The sequence below is a fragment of the Podarcis erhardii genome (genome assembly GCF_964252035.2).
Source record: "Podarcis erhardii genome assembly, chromosome: 6".
NCBI lineage: Eukaryota > Metazoa > Chordata > Lepidosauria > Squamata > Lacertidae > Podarcis > Podarcis erhardii.
In genome coordinates this window covers 55534902-55549456 of record NC_138510.1, presented here as the reverse complement: position 1 = coordinate 55549456, position 14555 = coordinate 55534902, and the positions used below count along the sequence as shown (strand labels likewise).

At 43.4% G+C, this 14555-nt stretch overlaps 1 protein-coding gene and 1 long non-coding RNA gene across 3 annotated transcripts in view; one reads left to right on the top strand and one right to left on the bottom strand.

Annotated features, from left to right (window-relative positions):
- Window positions 1–1597: 1597 nt before the first annotated feature.
- Window positions 1598–9118, bottom strand: LOC309345308. The gene is made up of 3 exons (XR_014158172.1): window positions 9007–9118; window positions 3341–3463; window positions 1598–1709 (listed from the first exon to the last, which is right to left on the bottom strand). It is a non-coding gene; the product is annotated as an uncharacterized lncRNA (long non-coding RNA).
- A 124-nt stretch (window positions 9119–9242) lies between these two features.
- SPATA6 (spermatogenesis associated 6) overlaps window positions 9243–14555 on the top strand; it is a 30935-nt gene continuing 25622 nt past the window's right edge. For both annotated transcript variants that reach the window (XR_014158151.1, XM_081868276.1), the window contains exons 1-3: window positions 9243–9434; window positions 12062–12199; window positions 13248–13296. Coding sequence is in view for 1 of the 2 variants with exons in the window: in XM_081868276.1 (XP_081724402.1) it covers window positions 9384–9434; window positions 12062–12199; window positions 13248–13296 (238 nt within the window). In the remaining variant the exon portion in view is untranslated. The remainder of the gene's footprint in view (window positions 9435–12061; window positions 12200–13247; window positions 13297–14555) is intronic.

The window sequence follows — 14555 nt, the reverse complement described above, 5'->3', positions numbered from 1 at the left end:
AAACACCTCCAACTCCTCAAAAAATTCTATCAACAGTTTCTCTGAAAAAAATTACATATCACTTGGGAAGACAGGCAAATTAATGTTAGCATACTGAAAGAAGCAAAGATCACCACTGTCGAAGCAATGATTCTTCAACATCAACTTCATTGGACTGGTCATGTGGTTTGGATGCCTGATTATCGTCTTCCAAAGCAACTACTCTATTCCCAACTTAAGAATGTAAAGTGTAATGTCAGTGGATAACAAAAGAGGTTTAAAGACGCTCTCAAGGCCAAAAATAATAATAATGTAGTATAAACACCAGCAACTGGGAAACACTAGCCTCCGAGTGCTCCAATTGAGAACAGCCTTCACCAAAGGCATCATGGACTTTGAAGAAGCATGAACTCAAGAAGAGCTAAGAGGAAGGCACATTTGGCAAATCTTCACTGTGATCAACTCCCACCCAGAAACCTATGACCCCACTGTGGAAGGATGTGGGGATCCAGCACTGGCCTCCAAAGTCGCTTACGGACACACTGTTAAGACCACATTCATGGAAGACAATCTTACATGGCTACAAGTGATCACCAAAGAAGAAAGGAGTACCACCAGAGGACCAGGCACCATCAGATAATATTGAGGGCTCATTTGCCTAAACATCTTCTAATGGCATGAAGAAGCCATTGTCCAACAATCTCCTTTTCCTATTTAAACAAGCCAGGAATAGGAAACTGTGATCCTCCAGATGTTGTACGCCTATGACTCCCATCATCCTGACTATTGACCATATTGTCTGGCACTGGTGGGAGTTAGGACCGGCCAACAGGTTCCATTCCCTGACATAGGTTGGGTCAAGTTCCCATTGATAACATAGGTCAAAGGCATTTAAAATAGAAACACTCAGGAATAAGTGAAGTCCAACTTTCCTGGACATTTGTAACAGACCTTATAATCACTTTTCTCCAACATTTTCCCTATCTGCTCTCCCCCCCCCCCCCCCCCGCTTCAACATGAATCTGCTGAATTGGAATTAATAAACAAATTTGATATTATAGTATATGGTCTCTAGCTGACTGCAGAAAGTAATTTCCCCTCTTTAGGCGTTTGTATACATTATCGATCTCATTCTTTCTAGCTGGAAATGGGTCTCTCTCACACACTGATTGAATCTTACCCATATGCTTGGACGCCATATTCATTTGTGTTCTGCTCCACATAGTACTGTAGCACACCTACTACAGTCTTTTGCATTGCTTCACTGTTGTTTTTTTAACCCACTTCTCCCCCCCCCCCACCTTCCTGATATGGAAATTGGTAAGAGGATATATTAGTTATATTTAAAACTCTAGAGACCCACGTGTGTGGATGAACACAAAGGAAAACGGCTGGTCCCTGTTTTCAAAATACAGGGCTTTGCAATTTTTCTGGTGGGAGAAAGCCCACAGAAGAATTTAATTCCCATCATTAAGCAGTTTAGTGAAGTGTAGGAATACAGGTTATTAAACCTTACTTATTGTGTTCAGCTGTGTGAAGCAGCTAACCCCCTTTTTATGCCTTTTTCAATAAACAAACAACATACCAACAAAGTAAGTTTAAAATACTTACAGTTTCTGGCATGCATTTTCCTTCTGCAGCAGCAATAAAATAATGCAGGTAAAATACTTGGGAAGAACTACAGTACAACAATGTGCCTGAGGTTGGTAACCAAGATGAGACACACCCACCTGCACGGCACACAGTGAAGAGAGATGAGAAGGAAGGGACAGGAAACAGTCTTTACTTCCTCCCTTTCAGGAGAAAAGGGGGCGTGACCTAACTAGCCTACTCTTTCAATTAGAACCCTGTGGTCCTTAACCCCTTCATATAAGGTAAAGGTAAAGGGACCCCTGACCATTAGATCCAGTCGTGGCCCTTCATATACCAGCTAGCAAATATGCATTGTTAGGTTTGACTGCTTAAATCTCCCACACTTTCTTCTCTTTATACTCAGTGTATATTCAGTGCCCTAGGCACACCAGTCCAAACCCTCAGTCTGCCATACTGGAAGGGGCTGGATGCAGCAGAGGCACCCCACTGCTTAGCCTTGTCTGGATCCACCATTTGCTGCCATCAAGGGAGCTCTGTCCCATGAGAACTGGGTCTCTCTGTGATTTTATTGTAATATTTTCAACCCAGTACCTTCATTCATTCCCCACCCCAAAGCTGGTCTTAAAATGCATTTGAAACTATGTATACTAAAGTCCATATATCACTGGACCAGTCTACCAATAGGTATGATGAAGAGACACTAACATAAAAACAAGACTAATAAAAAAGAGATCTGTGGTGTCATAAAGGCAAGCAGATATATTATGGTGGACTAGAGCTCGCTTCAGAATAAACCTGTTAGTTTCCAAGGTGCCACATGACTCCCATTATGGGTAATTTTAAATGGAACTTCTCCACCCCCACCCCATTGTAGCAAGAAAACTGCTTTGCACTAATAGAGTATGCACATTTGAAAGCTGATTGGCAGGGGGAGCGTGCCTTCAAAGACGCATGCTCCGTTCGTGTGGTTTGCTTTGAAAATGTTTGCTGAAATTAATATATTTTTCCTTTGCAGAGTTTCTGATGTAGCAAGCACTTTCAATGCAAATTGCTTCAAAACAGAGCTCTCTCAATTGCACTGGGGAATTCCCAATTCACTAGTGCAGCTGATCCATGGGCGTCTCTCTGTCGGTGCTGATCAGCTGATTGGCACTGACATGGAGCCCCTCTTGCAAAGGGACCATTGGGAGCTCACATAGGCTCCTGATCGTTCGACTGTACCTGCCCCACATATGGTGGAATGAGGCTACTAAGCATGTTTTGGTAAAAATAGTTTGCAGGCTAAATTATGGCCTCTGCTGGGCCAAATTACCGTAAGCCTGCCAGTCAGAGTTTTATGACCCCCCAATATTACAGGAGGACCACATCCTAATAGTGTGTCCTTCAGTTCACCTCTTTACTTTTTTGCATGCAAGTGAAAAGCTGCTATGTCTATGGGGAAAAGGAAAAGTAGTAAAATAGGTTCAATATTCTTGACACATGTGATTGAGTGCTCTCTAACAAGGGTCCTGCAGTAGGCTCCAATATGTCTTTGTGGCGAGTCTGTACAGATGACAATTATATATAATAAAATCCAGAGAAACATCACCCATCATAACGTTGAACATTTGGCAAGTATAAAGTCAATCCAGGAATGCTTTTGCCTGTGCAGAGCAGAACCCCCATTGCAAAAAACTGGTTATCTGATAAGTTCATGTACTCTACTTTTAGAGGGAAATACTGTAATATCATGAGGTGACATTTCCCTGATATTGTTCCATAAACTCACAAATGCATTCCAAGTGGCAAAACCAAGATGCAACCATAGGAAGCGACAGCTCAATCTCAGTGATTGAACTTTCATTGGTTGTGTCTTGATTTTGCCTTGCCTGGCTCACTTAACGAGGAACCACTGAAAAATTACAGGGAAATGTCATATTGTGATGAATCTTCTGTTAGTTTCAATTTACTGTCTGTCCTCCAAGAACCTTCATCTGAATATAAATAGGACTCAAATTTCCAGATATGTGATGATCAAAATATTGAATGCTTTTGTCTCTTTCCCTCCCCTTCTCCATTATACTATATTATGTAAATGCAGTAAATAGATGACAGATAGTGCAAATGAGTGATAATGGCTGAGTAACTGTGTTTTTCATTAATTCACACAGTATGTGTGATTACCCAGCCAACACACATTCATATCTCATGTTTATGGCTTCGATGCTTTACAACAGAAAAGGGGAACCTGTGGACCTCTGGATTTTGCTGAACTATAACACCCATCAGCTGCAGTCACCATGGCCAAAGGTAAGGGCTTCTTGGAATTGGAGTCCAATAACATCTGGAGGGCCACATCTGGATTGCTTTATAATATTAATCACCCTCACGGTTGAATACACTCTGCTGAACCTGAAGCATTTATGAAGTGAAAATATGTGCATAGACTGCTGCTCACAACAGTTTTAAGATATACATAGTCCAATATGGGGGGCTGATGTCCCTTCAGCCGAGTGATGAATGTATAATATAATATGCGAATGTGGAACACAACGTGAACATGGTCTCTATGTGAGCAAAGAATATCAGTGTATTCTAAAACATGAGTTCTTTCCTTTTGTGCTAAAGCAAAAAGATTGTGTAAAAATACAGTTTGTGAATTCTTCTAAAACCCTTAGGTAATCTCCGTCCTCTAATCTCATCTATAATCTATCATTCTACCTTCCCTGTTTCATTACACTTTGATAATGTGATTCATTTTGCTCCCACTAGAGCTAGTTATAATCTCTTTTCTTATAACATTCTGCCTGTCTTTGTTGGATTGTTTCATTTTAATGTTTTTGGCTTCTTCCCTTGACTAAACAAATTTGTACAAATTGCAGTTTGGTTACTGTGAAATGTACTATTAATCCGGTAATTAATTAATCAGGGATGAACAGATGAAATGCCATCCAAGATAAGACAAATGGTCCATCAAGTCTCATAGATTTTTGCTTTCTGTTGAGGGCTTTAGCACTTACAAAGAAATGTACTAAACTACAAGTAAACAGGCAAACATGGAGTTTAAACCGACAGGAATAATTTTTCACTTTTGTACCAGCATCTAAGGAAAATTGATATGCACATTTTTGCTTACATCAGGCTTCCACAACTTGATGCCCTCCAGTTGTTGTTGGACTCCCTATCTAGCAGCAGCCCCAGCATGGCCAATGGTCAGGGATGATGGCAGTTGTCCAAAACCTCTGGAGAGTATCAGGTTTAGGAATGTTGGATTATACAAATAATTCAAAATGTAGGATGTAGTGGATGATCAGCACTCAGCTAAATCTCATTGAGTGCAGTATTCACTATTAGTAAAGACAGCAGTATGTAGGGCACAATAATTAATGTATGCTCCACTACTGCATTTCTTATTATTTAGACCAACCTCCAGATGCATTGGAATACAACTCTCATAAGCCAGCATTGCCAATGGTCAAGAATGTCAATTTATTTATTTATTGTATTTATATCCCACCTTCTTCTCCAAGCTCACAGTGGTGGCTCTCCCCCTCCTCATATAATTCTCACAACAATCGTGTGTGGCAGGTTAGGCTGAAAGGCAGTCACTGGTCCAAGTGACCTTCATGACCAAGTGGGGATTTGAATGCTGGTCCACCAGGTCCTAGTTCAATAATGGGGAGTTGTAGTCCAAACATCTGGAGGACTTTGGTTTGGGGAAAAGCTGATTTAGCCACTTGATGGAACATAAGAGCACAGTTTATTTGCAAGATATGAATAAACACAATGGAGCTCAAACTCAGTGCAAGGTAGTGAGGAACAGGCAGCAGCAATATTGAGGCTTTCAGCAGCCACCATTGCCAGATATTACACAGTAGTGGCACACAAAGCATAAGTGTAAAAGAAATGCATGGACAGGTGTGGGAGAAGAAATGTTGACAACTTACTTCTTATATAAAAGGTGTTTTTGGCACCAGAGGCTGCTTCATTTGAAAATAGTGAAGCATTTCTGTTTCAACTAGTGCAGTAAGCAGTTTTCATGAGAATGCTAATGAGTAATGGGAAATAGAGGGCTGGACCTGGGCCCCACAATTGCTACCATGTCAGTATAGTAAGGTACACATCATGTTTTGTGCTTACCTGACCTGTGAGGTGACTTCCCCTAAAACACGGTTAAGGAACTATTGGTCCTCCTCATGTTTTTGATCTCCTACTCCCATCAACCCCAGCCAATGATGAGAGTCCAATTCCCCTAAAGGATCCAGTTTGCAGCTTAAGGGTGCAGTTTAGAGCTACCTCTCTCTTGATTACCAATATGCATCTGAGGCACCATGTGCCTTTTGCCAACATCAGCCCTGACCCCTTGGCAAGTTATCCCAGACAACATCCAGATTAGTCTGCTCCAATGTGTTGTATGTAGGGATGCCTCTGATATTTCAAAGAAATTTCAGTTGGCCCAAATGCAGCTGTTAATCCACCCAAAAGACTCCCTGCTCCCACACCAACCTGTTTGACTATTAAGGTAATAATCTGAGGCTTTTGGGTACTACTGCCCTTAGGCAAGATGAGCAATCTGGGGAAAGGGTCTTTGCAGTTGCGATTCAAAGGCACTAAAATGTGACAGAGGTTGGATGGCCATCTGTCATGGATGCTTTAGCTGAGATTCCTGCATTGCAAGAGTTTGGACTAGATGACCCTTGAGATCCCTTCCAACTCTACAATTAGAGATTTTATTAGTAAATTTATGGTTTTTTCTGATATCTTCCTTGTTTCCTGGTTGTATTTTATGACCTTTTAAAATATAATTTATCTATTGTGAGTGTAGGATACTTTGAAAATTCATATTCGGAGACGGAATAATTACTTTGATAATTAAAAGCCCAAAGTGTTGTGCCAACTCCAAGAGATTTCTTCCTGCATATGTAGCGCCTCTACCTCAGCATCTGCCACACAGCAAGAGTGCCAGCTGTTTGTAACGCAGGTCTGCATAACTCAGCGGATAGATTTGATTAACGACCGGTGAGCGGCAGTTTTCGTGAGGTCTGCAAGCTTATTTATTTATTGACATCCCACCGGAACTCCATCTCTTTAATGATTTTTAATCCCTGCTTTTAACTGGTTTTATAATCATTAATTTTAATAATAATAATAATAATAATAATAATAATAATAATTTATTATTTATACCCCGCCCTCCCCAGCCAAGGCCGGGCTCAGAGCGGCTTACAAGCAATAATAAAAACAAGTTGAATGATTAAAACTTAAAAACAAAATTAAAATACAACATTAAAATATTACAACATTAAAATAAAATGTACCCTCAATGCAGGAGGAGAAGGAAAGAAAAAAAGAAAGAGAGGGAGGGAATCAAATTGGCTCCAAGCCAAAGGCCAGGCAGAACAACTCTGTCTTACAGGCCCTGCGGAAAGAAATCAGATCCTGCAGGGCCCTGGTCTCATGAGGCAGAGCGTTCCACCAGGCCAGAGCCAGAGTTGAAGAGGCCCTGGCTCTGGTTGAAGCCAATCTAACTTCCTTAGGGCCCGGGACCACTAGGGTGTTGCTATTTATGGACCTTGAGGCTCTCCGTGGGGCATACTGGGAGAGGCGGTCTCGTAGGTACGAGGGTCCTAGGCCGTGAAGGGCTTTAAAGGTCAAAAGCAGCACCTTAAATCTGACCCTGTACTCTACCGGGAGCCAGTGCAGTTTGAAAAGCACTGGGTGAATATGCTCCCATGGCAGAGACCCCGTGAGGAGCCTCACTGCAGCATTCTGTACCCGCTGGAGTTTCTGGGACAGCTTCAAGGGCAGCCCCGTGTAGAGCGAATTACAGTAGTCAAGCCTGGAGATGACCGTCGCATGGATCACTGTGGCCAGGTCGGGGCGGGAAAGGTAAGGGACCAACTGCTTGATGCGGCGAAGGTGGAAAAATGTCGCCTTGGCTGTTGCTGTAACTTGCGCCTCCATAGAAAGGGAGGCGTCAAGGATTACACCCAAACTCTTAACGGAAGGCAATGGCACTAATTGGGCCCCCGCAAGAGAAGGGAGTTGGTCCCCCATCCCCATGCCATCCCGACCCAGCCATAGGACCTCTGTCTTTGAAGGATTTAGTTTCAATCGGCTCCCACGAAACCATCTAGCCACAGCTTCCAAGCATCTGGTCAGTGTGTTCGGGGCCAAGTCGGTGTGGCCTTCCATCAGCAGATAGATCTGAGTGTCATCAGCATACTGGTGACAGCCCAGCCCAAAGCTCCGGATAATCTGGGCAAGGGGGGCGCATAAATATGTTAAAAAGCATCGGGGAGAGAATTGTGCCCTGCAGCCCTCCACACACCAAGGAATGGAGCGACATTTCCCTCCCTAATGCCACACTCTGTCCCCGACCAGAGATAAAAGAGCACAGCCAGTTCCGGGCTATGCCCTGTGTCCCCACGTCTGCGAGGCGGTGGTCCAGAAGATCATGATCGACCATGTCAAAGGCCAAATCTAAAAGGATCAGCAGTCCTGACCCGCCTCGATCCAGTTGTCTGCGGAGATCATCTGTTAGGGCAACAAGAGCCGTCTCGGTCCCAAAACCAGGACGGAAACCGGACTGAAATGGATCTAAAGCTGATGTTTCCTCCAGAAACCTACCAAGCTGTTCAGCAACCTCTCTCTCAATTACCTTACCCAGATATGGAAGATTTGAAACTGGGCGGTAATTGGATAGGCCTAAGGGATCTAATGAAGTTTTCTTTAAGAGTGGACACACTACTGCTTCCTTCAGTTCCCCTGGGAATGTCCCCGTGTCAAGGGACAAATTGCTAATTTCAACCAAGGGGGTCCGCACAACATCTGGACACTCCCTAATCAGCCAAGATGGGCACGGATCAAGGAGGCAGGTGGTGGGCCTACCAACTTGGAGGAATCTATCCACATTTTAGTACTTTTATTTTATATTCCTGTAGTCCACTTAGAGGTTTTATTACAAGCAAGTCGTATACTAATTTTGTTAAATAAATGAAATAAAGAAGTAAAACAGTGGGGGCTACAGGACAACCCTGTAAACATTGCTGGCCATGGACTGTGCTGGATGGGCAAGATGGGAGTTGGTTTAGAAGCCACAGGTTAGCCACGGGGTTAGGCACAATTTTCTGGTCCACCTCAGGTTTTTTTTTAAAAAAGAAGGTTCTGCACAGGCCCTGCAGAAGATTCACTACGCAATACGTTTTAAAGCGCTTCTATGTAGGGGAACCCAATAAACTGATCAATCTCGGCCTTTGTTTCCTTCGGGTATTTACCATCCTTCCATCACCCAAAAGTCCCAAGACAGTTACAAGAACACACGTTTAAAAGGTAGATAATGGATTCAAAACGTCGCCCTCAATGAAATACAGGTGTTTCGACCTTCCCTTGTCACACACATCTGCCATGTGAGCTTTTCCTTAAAAATAATAATAATAAATAATCCCTCTTTACTTCACCACTCTCGCCCCCTACATGGAGGAAGCCAAGCGCTGCAATCGGAACCGGAAGTGACGGTCGCCGGGGGCTCTGAATTAATTATTTTTTTCCTTTTCAAAATCCCTCTTTGCTTTTCAAAGCGGCGAGGGTTCCGTTAGCCACGCCCCCTCCCCACCCTCAGGGGCCCCGTTAGCGTTCCGGCTGCCATAGTTACCGAGTCCGTCCAGGGCGGGCGGCGGGCCGGCGGGCGGGCGGGGCCTAGTTGTGCAGCGCGTCCTGTGTGGGGACCGAAAGGTCCCCTTCTCCGACCTCTCCACCCCGTGCCTCCCCGCCCGGCGCGTGGGACAGTGGGGCCGCCGCCGCCGCCGCCGCCCTCCTCTTCCTTCCCCATAATGTCGCCAAGCAAGGGCTTCCTCTGCGTTCTGGAGCTGCAGATCCGCTCGGTGAGGCGAAATAGGCGGCGGGGAAAGGGTTAAGCGCGCGCGGCGGGGGCAAGATGGTGGCCTCTGGGTGGGACACGGAGAATGCGAGAGGGGAAAGGGGGCCGGGAACGGGGGCCAAGATGCCAGGGCGGAGGGGGCGCCTCGGTGTCTACGGGAGAGACCTGGAGGAAGCGATTTGGGGGAGCCTTCAAAGTTTTCTTCCTTTGGGGGACTGCTCTTTCGCCTTCAGGTTCTTCCACTCTTGCTTTAAGACGAAATAAAAAGCCTCCCCCCAATATTGAGAGTGGGGCGAGATGGGGGGCACTCTTGACTTAATCCTGGCAGGGGTTTTTTAATTCCTCCTAACGGTGTTGGCGGAAATCGGGAGGCTGGTGGACCCGCTGCATGAATCCTTGTTAAGACTGATGCGCCTGGTCTGTGACCCACTTGCTGTCGCTGGTGGATTTGTTACAAGCAAAGCTGCCCAATCAGAAAACGTGGTTTTCTTTGATTTGTTTCTAAAATCCTGCCCCATCCAACTTTTTCTTTTCCCCTTTCTACTGACTGAGGTTCTCGAGTACACCTGGAAACTTCATTTTCCCTCTTCATCCCTCCCCACCCCCCAAACTTCCTGAAATGCTTCAGTAACCGTTAGATTAAATCTCCTCCTCTCCATTTCCTCCTGACCAATTAGACGCCAGCGTTTTGCTTTTTGCGCAAACTCTGCACCAATCCCTGTGTGGAATGTGAGTTGGGCACATCTGGTGCTGGATGCAGTTAATCAGCTGCTAAAATACTTGCAGGAGTGATAAGTTTTGCATGTAATACTTGGGTAAATCATGGCTTAGTGTGAACGTGAAGGTTCCCCAGAGAAAAGATCATGGTTGACTTGCTCTTTCTCCTGTCCTCCAGCGGTTGTACTGCTGTGAGCTAAGCCATGGTTTGACTTAGTGTGCTGTTCAAACCTGGGCATGTGTCTCACTCCAGACAAACCACAAGCTGTAACTTTGTTCATGATGATGGTTACTTGTTTCCTGTTCTTTATTTGCTGGAAAGCTTGGAACACGAAAAAGAGAAGTGGAGTTCATCTTTCTCTGAACTCCAAAGTAAAGTTTATATGACCCTGAATCCCCAAATAAATGTTGGGATGCCCCATGACATATGTCTCCATGATCCTGGGGGACTTTCCCCCTTCAAGCCCAACAATACAGTGGTACCTCGGGTTACATATGCTTCAGGTTACATATGCTTCAGGTTACAGACTCCACTAATCCAGAAATAGTATCTCGGGTTAAGAACTTTGCTTCAGGATGAGAACAGAAATCGTGCTCCGGCGGTGCAGCGGCAGCAGGAGGCCCCATTAGCTAAAGTGGTGCTTCAGGTTAAGAACAGTTTCAGGTTAAGAACGGACCTCCGGAACAAATTAAGTACTTAACCCGAGGTACCACTGTAATGGTTTTCATGTCTGAGAACTGGGGAGAGAACCAGTTCTAGATGGAGTCTCTTTCTACCTGAAGCAGCAGGTACTAACTTCAGGCCCAGGAGGCTTCAGTGCTTAGGAGTGTCAGGGATAGGCTGACCACAGTGACCTGTGCTCTGATACGATGCCATTGGAACCACTGTAATATGCTATATGTGGGACTTCCTCTGGGGACAATGTGGAAGCTGCAGCCAGCACAAAATGTGACTGCATGGGTTGGGAGTTGTTTGTGGATAAACAATCATTTAACACTCTAGTACCAGCTCTCTTTCTGCCGGTCAGCCCAATTCAAGGTGTTGACTCTAATGTGTAGAGCCCTAAATAGGTTAGGGCCTGATTACTTGGATGGAACATCTCACCCATATCTGCCAAGTTGAGTTCTGCAGTTTGGTGGTGTAAGATCTTGCAGTTTCCCTGGTTGAAAGGGCCTTTTTACAGTGATGCAGGTGGGATCCACAGCCTTCTTTGTGGTGGCAATCTGCTGGTGGAACTTCCACCCCACCCCCCCGGGCATCCAGCTGTCCCCATCCTGACCCCCCCCCCATAATTTATGACTTTTAGAAAACTGCTTAAAACACTTCTTTTCACCCAGTCATTTGAAACGTCTGTGAGTGGAATTGATGATTCTAATGCAGCTGCTGAGCTGTTGTATTGGTGTAATGTGATGCTTTAATTATGCTGAAATTGTTTTATTGTTTTATCTTGTGTGTTCATTGCCTTGGGATCCTATTGGATGAAGGGTGATCTATAAATGTAAATAATAAATAAACATGCATTTCAATATTGGTTTCATTTTTCTCCAAGCTTGAACTAAAAATTCAATACAGACTGCACTCTTTGAAACAGGGCTGCTCCTGAAAATAGCATCGCCATATCTAGTTTTCCCCCTCTCATGTAACATGTAGAAATATGTTTTTCTTTCTTTTTTAATTGAAACAAAACTATATGAAATTACTGCATTATATCGATAGAAGTTTGTGTAGACATACTTAATGTGGTGACATTATGATATGCTTCATTTCCTTGCCTGTGGCAGCTGCAGCCAAAGATGCTGAGCAGGGGCAGACAGAGAATTCAATATAGGGATGCAGTTTTTTCAGCAGCAACCCCATGTTGGCATCAAGTAGCTATACAAATTTTGTGACATAATTGAACATTGATCTTCCAGATAACATGTCCGGGAGTTACCCTGAAAGCCAAAGATGACCTTTACATCAGTGCCCGCATTCTAGGACAATATAAGAAGACATCGTCTGTTCGTGCAATATTTCCCCTTCTATTTAATGAAAAACTGATATTTGAAAAGGTAAATGTTCATCGTGTCCTGGGGATGACATTCAGTGCATTTCTGGCATTTTGATCTAAGCACTACTTACATGGATGGAAAATGCAATGTACATACAGTCGCATGAACAAAGGTTTCCTCTCTGCCTTAACTGTTTATTGTTAGCCCTGTGCACAGTTTCCTGTTACTCATACATGTCTGACTTCACACTGAAGTCAACAGGGAAGCCCACCCACATGGGAACTCAGTTCCTGGGTTCAAGTGTTAATTGATATTTAGGTTGGAAACTGCGTATTTTACAGTTAATAAGTTGATTCAAGAATGGTTGTAGGGCATGAGTGTGACCCCTACATGTTCTTGAGATGCAACTTCCGACATCGCCAGCTAGCATGACCAATTGACCAGGGATAATGAGAGTTGTAGTCTAACATCAGAAGAGCTGCAAGTTCACAACTCTTCTCACATATGTCAGTCCTTCCCAGTCTTGCATTATCCATATTCTCCTGGCTTGTTTGCTGTTCAGTGAAGGTAGCTATTCACAGGCAGTTTTTCTGACTCATGAGTATCATGGCTTATGGCACCACCCGCCCACATGGGTCTTTGCAGCCCATACAGCCTAGCTTGCTAGAATTAACACCACTTTAAGTCAGTTCTCACAAGTGTATCTTATCATGCACTCTAAAAGTGAGTTGATACTCTCATTACTCTTCATTAGTAAGTGCCTAATAAAGTAACCAATAAAGACTACCATCTCCCATTTGGTAGTAAGCAGTGGGCTTTTCCATTGTGTTGAAAGCAACACAGATTTACATTCCTGTAATTTATGGTTGAACATATGACTAAAGTAATACTGGAAAGGGCAAAAATCAGAGAGGAAAATGGGTTATTTCTGTGAAAAAGCTTTTGTCTCTGTGCCAAATTATGAATCTTGGTTTTTGCTTTCTCTTTGAAAGAAATGAGTGCAGTTTTCCTTTTCCTTTCCTTTTGAAATTATGGTGGCCATATTCTATGTCCTTGTTATAGCTGAGGCCAACTTGTTCCATTTCATTTTCTTAAATTTTCATTTTAGGTATATACTGATGTAGTTGACCCAGGAGACCTTGTTGAACTATTTGAACGTAGGTTTTAAAAAACTTTTTATCTCTATTATATTATTTGCATGAAATTACTTTAAAGTGTAGAGTATGAAAAGCCAATGGGAGATTAGGAAAAAAGCCAAAATATGGCTTTTTATGAATGATGAGAAAATGACAGTTGCAATATACTATAAAGTCAAATTCACTTTCTCAAAAAAATAAATAAAAGAGAAAGTTTCAAAGTAAGGTGTGCCAAGGAAACAAAAGACACCCTAAGTTAAGATGAGAATGTGTTTGTGTTCATTGGAATATCTCACTAAGTTTTAGATGAAAACCCATAGAATTAGTTTAATTATGGATTGCTATGTATCCAGTTGGGAATATTTTTGATAATCTTTTGAATAACTGGTGCTTTTGTAATTTTAAAATTCAGTGAACCTTTGCTCATTATCACACTTCCAGAGATTTGTCATAAGTCTAATCTCTGCCCCCTCCCCCCGAAAAACACAAAATATTACTAGTCACTATTGAATATGAGAGAGAAAGAGAGTGAAAATAGGATAGCAAAGAGATTAAAGACAATACAAGAAAGCAACCTAACAAAAGCTCAAGTTATCTTTTAATTCTGGGGAAATATAAAATGGTCATTTTGATGAAGCTGTGCAGATCATGGTCTGACCCATACCTGGGCCAAGACCACCTAGGAAACCTATGTATGCTTCATTAAGTTTCATAGAATCTTAGAATTGTAGAGTAGGAAGGGATCTGGAGGATCATCTAGCCCAACCCCCTGCAATGCAGGAATATGCAATCCCATGTGGCAGAGCTTTCCAAACTGTGTGTCGGGACCTGTTAGTGTATCGGCTGCAGTGTGTAGGTGTGCCATGTGAATGTTCTCCACGCTCCTCCTGGGGTTGGGAAGGGGTTAGTTTAACCTCCGGTTTGCTAATAGAACTGAATTATTGTGTCACGAACTGATGCATGTTTAAAAAGGGTGTCACCAACATGAAAAGTTTGGAAAGCTCTGCTGTACAGGGATCAAACCTGCAACCTTGGTGTTATCAGCACCACACTCTAACCAACTGAGCTATCCATGATTGAAGAAAGGTGGGGTATGTTAAATAAACAAGGGAGAAAGATTTAGGCTAAATCTTGACTTGAAGGCTGCAATTTACTACTGCTACTTGGTATCTCTGTCCCAACTTCTGCCAACCTAGCAGTTCAAAAGCACAGCAGTGCAAGTAGATAAATAGGTACTGCTGTCGTGGGAAGGTAAATGGCATTTCCATGCGCTCTGGCAC